Raw genomic sequence first — 12,035 nt, forward strand, 5'->3', positions numbered from 1 at the left:
GTGGTCTGGAAGTTCAGCTAAAAGCTTGTCCACCATGGGTGACCCTACTGGTATTTAAAGTACTGGTGGTATAGCTTCCAGCATCACAGCAACACACAAGCCACCACAACATGACAAACTGACTGATGGGCAATTGGTCTTTCCACTTTATCAAGCTTTACATCCTCCTTCAGAGACTGATCCCTCCTGACAACATGTTCAAAGTATGAGAGAGGAAGTCTCGCCAGCCTGGCTTCTAAGGAACATTCTGGTTGTACTTCGCCCAAGACAGATTTGCTTGTTCTTCTGGAAGTCCATTGTACTTTCCATATTCTTTGCTATCTCCATAATTCAAATGCATCAATTATTCTACAGCCTTCCTTGTTCATTGTCCAACTTTTACATGCATATGATGAGACGAGTGAAAATAACATGGCTTGGGTTAGGTGCACCTTAGTCTTCAAAGTAATATATTTGCTCTTTAACACTTTAAAGACATCTTTTGCTGCAAATTTGCCTAATGCACTACATCGTTTGATTATTTTGACTGCTGCTTCCATGAGAGTTAGTTGTAGATCTGAGCCAAATGAATTATTTGACAAGTTCAGTCTTTTCTCCATTGATCATGATGTTGTTTATTGGTCCAGTTGTGGGGAATTTTGTTTTATTATATTGAAGTGCAATCTGAAGGCAGTAGTATTTGATCTTCAGCAGTAAGTATCTCAAGTCGTCTTCATTGCCAGCATGCAAGTTTGTATTCTCTACATATCACAAGTTGTCTTATCCACTTCTAAGGCCATTTCTCATATTTGCTCAGCATACAGATTGAGTGTGTATGGTATAAGAATACAACTCTGACACACACCTTTCCTGATTTTAAACCATTCTGAATTCCCTTGTTCTGATTAATAGACTGCCTCTTGGTCTATGTACAGGTTTCTTATAAGTAAAATTAAGTGTCTGGAATATCCATTCTGCATATTCTTGGTCTCTATACTCTTGCCTAGTCTAAATATTTCATATAATTGGATGATGCAATATTTGTATCTGGCTTATTTCACTAAGCATCATGTTTTCATGACTTATCCATGTTGTAACATGTGTGAGGTGACATGTTGTGTGCCATAGAGTCAGATTTGACTCATAGTGACCCTGTACAAGTGTCCAGGGACTGTAAGTCTCCACGGGAGCATAAAGTCTCATCTTTCTCCCATGATTCATTGGTGGATTTGAACCACTGACCTTTCAGTTAAAAACCTATTGTATAGCCATTATGCCACTAGGCAACATAATCACACCTAATTTCACCTGAGTTTAAAAACAGATGTAGTCACTATGGAGAAACAGGGCACTTGTTTTTTGCCTTCTTTCTACAAAGAAGCTGAATCCACCTTAACTCTCCTACTCTCAAATGGTCAGAAGGATGCATTTTGCTCATAATTAGTACTTATGTCTACTTATTTCCTAGCTCTTTACATCATATAAGTTCTAATAATGCTTTTCAGCATCCTTACTTTCCTTACAAAAAGTTTGTAAGGCAGACAGATACCAGTTTCTGGCATTGATAGGCCTTCACCCCTCCTTTCACAGAGAAGGTGCTAGAGGCGTTCAGCCCCTGGCCAAGAGCTGTACAGCGAATAAAGCAGCTGTGCCAGGACTTAAAATGAAGGCCTTGTTATGTTACTACCACCAGAATTGACACCACAGCATCTACCATTCCTGGGAAACATGGGGACTTCTGTTCATCAAGAGGCCACAATTTAGAAAAGATGTGGGACTGGGAGGAGGCCTTCTATGTCTGGCTAAGTATGTGCTTCTTGGGTAAGCCCTGGCACATGGTCAGGCCTCAGGCTCCTTGGAGTGGGGCTGGGCTAAATCAGTGGCTCTCAAATGTTGGCCTGCATCACAGCTGCCTGGATGGCTTGTAGAAGCAGAGCACGCTGGGCCTCACCACCAGGGACCTGGTGTAGTAGCTCTGGGTTATTGTTGTTAGGGGGCATGGAGTCCGTTTCCAACTTGAAGGATTCTATATAGAGTTTCCAAGTAGAACTAGTGTGTTTGAATGAACGATCTTTCCACTGGCAGTCCGGTGCTTGTTATACAGCACCACACCCTGCAATTGGCATTTCTAATAAGCTCCTGGAGTTATGGTGTGGCACTATAGAATAAACTCTGGCTGATAACCACAAGGTTGGCTGTTCAAGTCTAGCAGATGCTTCTTGGAAACCCTACAGCGTCACTCTGTGTTAGAACCAACTCAACGGCAGCACTTAAAAACAGCAACCAGTTCCTAGGGGCTGTTGCTGCTGCTGATTCTGGCTTACCTTTTGAGACTTCCTGGACTGAATATTTAAAGTTTCCAGTCTGACTTTGTGGTTCTCCTAGCCTGATCCTTTTGTTGTAAAGAAAAAAGTAGTATCTTCGCTCTATTGCTGTCACTGAATATACCTCACTGTGAAATGTGACTAAAGTAAAATCTACATGGTGTATTTATTCTGCAAGTCTTTCTGGAACTGATAGCCTGTTTTTCTTAATGGAAGTGCTTTAAAAGACTTTACTACTTTAAAAGTAGTGCTTCAAACCATTTATAGATTCTCTAATCACAATAAGTCAAATTATCATGTCTCTTATAGTATATTCAATTATTTTAAAAATCTTAATTCACTTATATAGTCCTCTAAGACCTTGTAACATTACCCAGATGAGTAATAAAATTAATGTCACCTTGCGAATATAGGCCTGCAGTCCTTTGACTCCATACATCCTAAACACAAACCACATTTTTAAGGAGCGAAATCTTCGGCCCAGTGGCAGTTGCCAGTGCTGAAATAAAAGCAAAAATCAGTGCATTAGAGAGAAATTTATTACAAGTTGTTTCTCTTTTTGACTCATGAATTCACTTATTTCTCTTGTTGTTGTTTGTTGTCATGTGCTGTGGAATCGTTTCCGACTCATAGCGACCCTGTACAGGGTTTCTGAGGCTGTAAAATCTTTATGGGAGCAGAAAGTCTCATCTTTTCCCACAGAACAGCTGGTAGTTTCGAACTGCTGACTCTGAGGTTAGCATCCCAACTCGTAACCACTACGCTATTGGAAGCAATTAATTCCTTGGAAGCCATCTCCCTAGGCTGCCATGGCTCATGTTGGATGAAAAACCGACCATTGATAAGCAGGTTGAACAGTAGCAGATGCAAAAGGCTTCTTTTCAAAACATCAAAAGCATTGGTAAACACTGGGGACTGTTGTCTTGGAAGGTGCTTATACCACTCAAAGGGTGTCAACTGAGTGCATCTTAGCACCTGGAAGTCTCCTCAAGTATTGTTGTTAAGTGCTGTTGAGTCAATTCCCACCCAAGGCGACCCTGTATAGAGTTTCCAAGGAGTGGCTGATGAGCTTGAGCCACCGACCTTGCGGTTCAAACCGACTTCGCAGTCCAGCACATTAGCCCACAGCGCCACACCAGGACTCCTCTCCCAAATTGTTGTTGTTGTTGTTAAGTGCCACCAAGTCAATTCTGGCCCATAGCAACCCAATATGGGGTTTCCAAGGAGCAGCTGGTGAGCTTGAACCACCAACCTTGCAGTTCAAACAACTTTGCAGTCTGATGCATTAGCCCACAGGACCACAGCAGGACTCCTCTCCTAAATTGGGGGGTATCAAAGTGAGTGCACACAGAATATAGGATTCTGTCTTGTGGAGTTTAAAATCTGGAGGGAGTCTTTCACTGGTTTCTCTGCTTACAAGTAAGGAGGGAACTGAAGCTTACATATCTAGGCTGCTTCGTACCTCAAGTGTTCCAGCATCTTTCTCCAGAACAATACTTGTTACTTCTAAAATCTCCCACTCACCACTATGGGATGACCCACATATGTTGTTTCCTGAGTCTCAGAGGACTGAGGCAGGGTTTTCATTTGTGTCACTCTACTTTGTGTCGCTTCTCAGGGATACAGATCTAAGGGAAGTCCCCTGAAAGCATGATACCCTAAACACAAATTGGAAATGCTCAACTATTAATGGATTGTCATTAGTCCTGCCATCCGTGTTACATCTGAATGAAAACCTGAGATTAGATTGTCAGAAAAGAACTGGTACAGACAATCTCTTGATGGGTAGGGGCAGATGGTCTAGTGACCTCACTTCTTTTTTCCCTGACTTTCATCATTTTATGGATTCTCTTCTTTTATTTACACTCCCACCTCTACAGTTGGTTTCAAAGGGGGCGCTGTGGGTTAATGAACTGGACTGCAAATTTAGTTTGAACCACAAGGTTGGCAGTTCAAGTTCACCAGCCACTCCTCAGAAACCCTATACTGGGTCGCTATGGGTCGGAATAGACTCAATGGTACTTACCAACAGCATCAGGGGTCCTGGTGTGGCACTGTAGGGTAAGTACTGGACCACAACAGCAGTGGCTCAAACTCACCAGGTGCTCCTTGAAAACCCTATACAGGTTCACTATGGGCTGAAACTAACTCAACAGTGCTTAACAACATTAACAACAACGTGTATTTGTGGAAGCAGTATTGGTTCAGTAGTAGGGTTTTTGCTTTCTGTGTGGGCCCATTTTCTATGGGGTCACTATGGGCAGGCCTACTCAACAGCACCAAAGAACAACACATTTTAGTCACAAACTCTCTTCTAGAGTAAGGCTAGTACAGCCTGGTGTTTTCAAAATAAACTTTATTAAATACTAATATAAAATATAAAGGACAACAAACCAAGACAGTTACAAAAAGGCCGCGGAGACCCTACTCCATCTGAGCACTGTTTATGTTTTCTGATGCTTCATCTTTCCCATTATCCTCAGGAGAGCAGTCTGAGGCCCTCAGCAACATTATGTAACTGAGACCCAAGTAATGGAGCCCCTGTCTTGCAAAGCAGTCTTAAGTTCAGAAGTTCCTTCCTCTCTCCATGGGAGCACAAAGATGGCTTCCTTCTGATGCAAAACCCCTGATTGGTGACCTTCAACAAGGTGCCCACTGGAGCCTCGTCTACTTTATCAGTTAGGACTGAGTTGGAATGTGGTTGTGTGTGTAATTCTGAGTAATGGGAGGCCCCAAGACTTCTAACAACTAGCATTACACTTACATTTGGGATCACAACTAATTTGGAGCTTTGTGACCCAAACATTCCACTTACCCTGTAATCTGTGATAAGTCCTAAAAAAAGAGAGAAAACGAAACGGTTAGACATACTTGTTCATTAAATACTTGGCATAGTTGTTAGCGGCCTTAGGGTTGGGCCTTGACTCTTGGAAACAGAAGTTGTCCAGTCCTAGACCACCCCCATGATCAGTTGCAGCTCAAACCATTTGATCCACAGGGGTTTCATTGGTTGATTTTCAGAAATAGATTGCCAGACTTTTCTTCCTAATTCATCCTAGTGATTCTCATTCAGCATCCTAGTAACACACAAGGCTTCAGGACCAGACACTGGCGGCGGCGGAGGAGTTTCATTGGCTGGGGAGCTAAGCTGGGTCTCCCACATGGAAGACAAGAATTCTACCACTCAATTATCATTGCCCTCAGTTATATGCTTAATATCGCTCTCTTCAAGGTAAACTTTGTATGTTTTAAATGCTGTCTCCTGAGTCACATGCAAATTTCTCAGAGGACTGAGGCAGGGTTTTCTTTTGTGTCACTCTACTTTGTGGCACTTCTCAGACATACAGATCTAAGGAAGTCCCCTGAATGCATGATACCCTAAACACAAATTGGAAATGCTCAACTATTAATGGATTGTCATTAGTCTTGCCATCTGTATTACATCAGAATGAAAATCTGAGATTTTTCTAGTGCCCAGTAGTCAGTTAGAATTCTGGTCATGCCAACAAGTCATCATTCATCCCTTCATGCGTGCGACTATGACTTTCTAATGTAAAAAATGATTAAAATATAAAAAAGACTCCATCTCTTTGCAGGAAGCTTCATGTCTGCATTCTTAGAATTCATTCCAGTACTCAGCACCAAGTGGATACTCAGTGATCATCTGCTAAATCACTTTAATTATCCGGGATTCAATAGATGAGTCATTTTGGGGTCAGGATTGAGGTGACAATGATGAAGGTGGGCTGCAGTCCTGCTATAATAATTAGGACAGAGGCTGTCACTTGTTTTGAAAGTCCGACCCTCTACTGAAGGCCAGGCAAGGCACACTAAGAACACCACAACTTGTACACAACATCTCCTACCTCCTACGTAATGGTAATTGGTGTGGCTCTAAGAAGGCCCTAACCGCGATCAGCAGTGACAAGCTGTCCATTTCCTGCAATCCTCTGCTTACCCTTACAGACTGTTTCTGATCCACTGCACAGGTGGGTCTATGTGATATTTACAGGGAACAGCTTGTCTTGCTTCCCTGACTACCATCCTCTGCCAGGCATTTTCTCAATTGCTGCTGCCGCTGTTGCCAGCAGTTGAGCTCTGACTCATGGCAACCGTGTGTACAACAGGACAAAACATTGGCTGGCCCTGCATCATCTTCCAAGTCAGTCTTTAATATGGCTCAGTCCACTGTTGTAGTCCATTAGTATTTGGAGTGCCTCCCAGCAACACAGTGGGTCATATTCAGCTGTGAGCTACGGGCTTCTCTTCAACTCATTTTCAAAAATACATCACCCGGCCTTTCTTTTTAGCCTGTCTGAAAGTTCTGCTAAAACCTGTCCCTGTGAATGTCCCCATTTGAAACGCCAGGGGTATAACTTGTAGTACATTTAAGCCACCACAGTGTAACAAACTGACAGACAAGTGTGAGATTTTTGCAAATTGAGTCATAAAATGTTAGAAACGAGAGAAAAACGTGGGTCTTCAGGCCCGACCCCCTTGTTTCGTGAGTGACTTTCACAGGGGAGTCCAAAGTTACACAGCAGAGATCACCTCTTAAAGCCATGCTCTTTTCTGTAGACCTTGTGGCCTCTCCTGAGGATCCCTGCTGTTAAGTAAATATAACACAGGGAACAGAGTAATCAGACAGTAATTCATAGGGAACAATGGAAATAAAACAACAGCACCAAAAAAGCCCTTGACATGCAATAATACTGTTGTAGGCGCTCAAGTCAGTTCTGACTCAGTGATATCTGCATAGGATTTCCGAGGCTATAAATCTTTTTGGGAGCAGAAAGCCTCATCTTTCTCTCACGGAGTAACTGGTGGATATGTAATAGGTGCTCAATAAAACTTGGTTTAATAGCCAGATGACTGTCATGAGTAAAAAGGAATGAATGATCCTCTTTTTAATTTTATATAGCTTCACCATTAAATATAAGGAACTCTGGTAGCATAGTGGTTATGAATTGGGCTGCTAACCTCAAGGTCAGCTGTTCAGAACTATCAGCTGTTTCGTGGGAGAAAAATGAGGCTGTCTGCTCCCATAAAGATTTACAGCCTCAGAAACTGTATACAGGGTCGCTATGAGTCAGAACCCACTCCCCGGCACACAACTACCACCACCATTTAGTAAGGTAGCCACTAGCCACCTGTGGCTATTTAAATTTAATTAAAGTGAAATTAAACTAAAGATTAAGCTCTTCAGTCATATTAACCATGTTTCAAGTGCATAATTGTTATTAAGTGTCATCGAGTCAGTTCCGACTCATAGCGACCCTATATAGGGTTTCCGAGGAGCAGCTGGTGGGTTTGAACTACCGACCTTGTGGTTTGCAGTCCAGTACTGATCCACAGTGCCACACCATAAGTCCAAGTACTATAGATCATTTCCTTCAATGCAGAAAATTCTGTAGAACTGTGCAATGGGGTTTCAAGTAGAAGGTTTTGTTCCAGTAGTATTAACAGCCAAACAATTTAAATAGTGAAAGATGGAGTTTCTTCTCAATGAATCTGCTTGAAGAATTTGGTTCAATTTAGAAGTGTCCTTGGACAATTGTTCTCTTTCAACATAAAGAATGCTAAAACCCTCTCAGCCAACAGTTTCCTGTGGTCATGATTTTACTTCACTGTAACCGCAACTCTGTCATTGAGCTAGGTACAGTCCATGTGAAAAAACCAGTGCCTAGAGGAAGTAGTCATGTTATGTTTGATAGACATTTTGTTGCATCGAAGAAGAGCATTTTATGAGGAGTCACTGGAGAAATACGTCTCTCCTACCAGGGAGCACGCTGATCCTTAGTCCTTAAAGTCACCGTGACTTGTATACCTCATGTCACCGGGAAGCCTAAAGCCAAATTTGAGGCTTTCCTCTCCCAACTATACAGTTCCCTGATGTGACCTCTAGAGCAACTCACACTCACTCTGCCATCGGACTCATCATGGTGGTCATTGTCTGACCAGTGTCTGCTGGCATGTTTCTGCACTCAACACTTGAATGGGCACTGTGCCTCATTCGCTGTCCCATGGCCGGGATCACTGAATGCAATGTGCATTTTGTATGCCAGTTCTACCTGTGGCTCCATCTGGATTTCTATTCACTCCCCTGCCCAACTTTCTTGGTTACGTCATTTTTTCTTTGTGGTATTGGCAGAAGTTGGCAGGAATCCTTTTTCAGAAACACATCAGGGCAGTCATTATAAAGATGTTCCCTTACATGTCTGAGATATCCATATTCCTTTTGGTCCTGTTCACATTCTCCCTTGCTCCTGCACCGGCTGTGAGCACCAGGTTCTGTGTGTTCACAGAAGTCCAAGGTATCATGACCAACCCACCCTATAGGGAAGAAAAGCTAGGCACTGCTTCTGTTCCCACCCAATCACCACAGGGTATAAATGTTCCTCTCCTGTTTTCTAGACATTGCATGAACAGCTCTGAGAAAAATACAACAGCTTATAAAAAGCAAGAGCGTGAGTTTACCTGAATCTTGGTGACTATGCTTCAGGTAAAGGGGGTCCAGTTTAAAGGCTCCTGTTAAACTGGATCTCTTTTTCACCCTGGTTTAGAAGACAAATACACAGGGGTTAACAAGAGAGTATCTTAGATTAGATGCTGTGGTTCTTTTGCCTAAAAGCCTTGCTCCCTCATTTTCACCTGGTGAATGAAAAACCTTCCTCCTCTCAAAGTTGTGCTCAAACAGGCCTGCAGTTGTGCCCTCTTCCTTCCCACAACACCCTGGCCTCACCCCTACCCAGTTGCTGTGGCATCAATACCCACTCATGGCGACCTCATATGTCTCTGAGCAGAACTGTCCTCCATTGGATTTTCAGTGACTCATGTTTGGAAATCGATCTCCGGGCCTTTAGTGTAAGGCATCTGGGTATACTTAAATATTTGTACCACCTTGGGACTTCAGGTCTTTTCTTAGCTCAGAGAAGCTGGGGGCAAGGATAGTGGTACTCCTTTACGTCTTCTCAGGGCCTGACACAGTTGGTGCCTGTCCCTGGTATTTCAATCCACATGTTCTGACGAAATGGGTTAGCAAGTGAATAGAAAGAGACAGCCAAGATGGCATATCCTGTGGGCTAAATGTCAAAGACCTGTCTTCAGAGCTCCATCCTTTTACACATATTTGTGCCATGGGCATTCTAACCCGTAGCCTGGAGAACTCAGGCTAAACCCCCATTTGGACAGGGGTTGGAGGGGGTCTAAGCTTGATGATAATTGTCTCTTCACTTCATTTGGCAGTGTGGACACTATCTCACAGCAATTTTGTGGTAAATAAAATATCCCAGGGACAAACTAGAGAAGAAATGTCAATTTGACAGGAGCTTAGGCTTAAAAATAAATATAATGTGAAAACTAAAACCCAGTGAGCATGAAATAAGATTGCCAAGATGAGGATTACCAATGAGGAGAGAGGAGTGAGAAGATTAGATTTATTTATGGCACATAAATGAGGTTTTATTTTTTGAAAGGGTTAAAACAATAACTATGCCAGCAAGCAATAAGGCATTTTATAGTATATATTCCCTCTTTGACCTCTGGAAGAAAAATCTACTGCACCTAATGTTATGTCTGCACTACGCTACCAGAGCTCCTTAACAACATTCCCTCTTTGACCTCTGGAAGAAAAATCTACTGCACCTAATGTTATGTCTGTATATATAGGCATTCTATTGCATCTTAGGAGAACAGTTAAGGAAGGGTCACCGGAGAAATGGCCTTTGGATCTTTCCATGCAAAGAATAACTTGGCTTCTTAGTCCAAAAAGTAGGTGTGTGTGTGTATACACATGTCTGTGTGGTCAGCTGCTAGTTGGGAGATTTGTGATTTGCACCCACCCTAATGTGCCTCAGAAAGCTGACCTGGTGATCTACTTCCAAAAGGTTGCAGCTTAAAAAACCCTCTGGATCTGTTCTAGTCTGCACACAAGAAGTTGCCAAGAGTTAGAATTGACTCAACAACCACCACGAGCAGCTTCATATATACATTATGTATTGTTGTTGTTAAGTGCGGTTGAGTCGGTTCTGACCTATAGCGACCCTGTACAGAGTTTCCGAGGCTGTAAATCTTTACGGGAGCAGAAAGCCTCATCTTTCTCCCGCGGAGCGGCTGGTAGTTTCGAACTGCTGACCTTAAGGTTCGCAGTTTGATACGTAACCACTACGCTACCAGAGCTCTTTATATTATGTGTGTGTGTATATATATATATATAATGTATACACACACACAACGCTGTGCCATTGAATCTCCTCCAACTCATGGGACTCTTTTTAGGGTTTTTGAGGCTATATATGTCTGCAGGAACAGAAAGCTTCCTTTTTTTGCCATGGAGTGGTTCATAGTCCAGTACTTATCCTACAGAGCCATTGTGTTAATACATGTATTATATATATATATATATTCTGTATATGTCTATTTAGATCACACAAAAATGACTGTTAGAACTATACAAAACGATGTGTAAGGATGACTGTGGAAGAATGGATGAGTTGAGTTATGGTGTTGGAGAAGAATATTCAAAGTATCATGGACTGCCAGAAGAATAAATAAATTTGTGTTGCAATATGTACAGCCAGGATAGCCAAATTTAGTCTCTCATCCTTCGAACATAACATCAGGAGGCACCAGTCACTGATGAAGGTAAAGTGGAGAGTCAGAGAAAAAGAATCCCCCCAACAAAACAGTTCAGCATAGTAGCAACAGCAGTGGTCTCCAACATAGCATAGTGTGAGGATGGGGCCATGGGGCTGGACCAGGCTGCTCTTCATTCTGTTGTGCACAGGATCACTATGAGTCTGAACCGACTTGATGGCACCTAACAACAATCAAGTCCACAGAAACGGGCCTTGCAGTCTGCTTCTGAAACTCAGCCAGTCAAAACCCTACAGAGAACTCACATCATTAAGTAAACAGACAAACAAAAAAAAGCCTTTCTAGAATAACAAGCAATGGCTATCTGTGTTCATTAAAAACAGGAAAATAAACATGCTTATAATTTACAATGAGAAATCTAAATAAACTCTGTTTTATGAGAGTAAGAGAAATAATAAAAATCAGTGGTGAAATAGGTTTCCTAAGCAGATTTTTTTTCTTTTTTGAAACTAAATTCTGTAATATCTGGAATACATTTGTTTATTCTTATCTAACGCTTAGAGAAAAATAACAATATAAACTCTGTCATGAAGATCAGTAATTATAAAAAATAATAATGATGTATTCTGAAATCATAGCACAACTTTTATCTCATAACGGACACTGTCACTTCTAAAGAAAGAAGGTATAAATCAGTTTTCAAAGACAGCTGAAATGAGTCTTTTTAAGTTTATAGTGGAGCCCTGGTGTGGTGTTGTGGGATAAAGCACTGGACTGCAGTTTCACTTTGAACACAAGGTCGGTGGTTCAAACTCACCAGCTGCTCCTTGGAAACCCTATACTTGGTGGCTATGAGTCGGAACAGACTTGACGGCAGTTAACAACAAGTTTATAGTAATTGTTGATAAAAATTTCCATAATTCTTACCCTTCGGTCGGTTGATGATGCATAGAGGGGATTGGAACCATGGTAATGAGATGATATACGATGGAATGAATGTAAAACTAAAATTCTCTCACGTAAAATATCATAATTCACAATAAAACATGAAAAAAAATCTGAAGATCACAGTGTTTTCTGGTTATAGAGGATAAATTACAGTATGTATCAGCAGTAAAAAAAAAAAAAAAAATTCCA

General features: G+C 41.8%; 1 protein-coding gene across 5 annotated transcripts in view; it reads right to left on the minus strand.

Moving 5' to 3' along the window:
- The window catches only part of DDC (dopa decarboxylase (aromatic L-amino acid decarboxylase)), a 112,732-nt gene that overhangs the window by 10,757 nt on the left and 89,940 nt on the right, over window positions 1-12,035 (minus strand). For all 5 annotated transcript variants that reach the window (XM_006875284.1, XM_006875282.1, XM_006875285.1 and 2 more), the window contains 3 exons: window positions 8,781-8,857; window positions 5,119-5,138; window positions 2,704-2,802 (listed from right to left, as the gene is read on the minus strand). In XM_006875284.1, coding sequence (XP_006875346.1) covers window positions 2,704-2,802; window positions 5,119-5,138; window positions 8,781-8,857 — 196 coding nt within the window. The remainder of the gene's footprint in view (window positions 1-2,703; window positions 2,803-5,118; window positions 5,139-8,780; window positions 8,858-12,035) is intronic.

This window comes from Chrysochloris asiatica, unplaced genomic scaffold (genome assembly GCF_000296735.1).
Source record: "Chrysochloris asiatica unplaced genomic scaffold, ChrAsi1.0 scaffold00317, whole genome shotgun sequence".
NCBI classification, from domain to species: Eukaryota; Metazoa; Chordata; class Mammalia; order Afrosoricida; family Chrysochloridae; genus Chrysochloris; species Chrysochloris asiatica.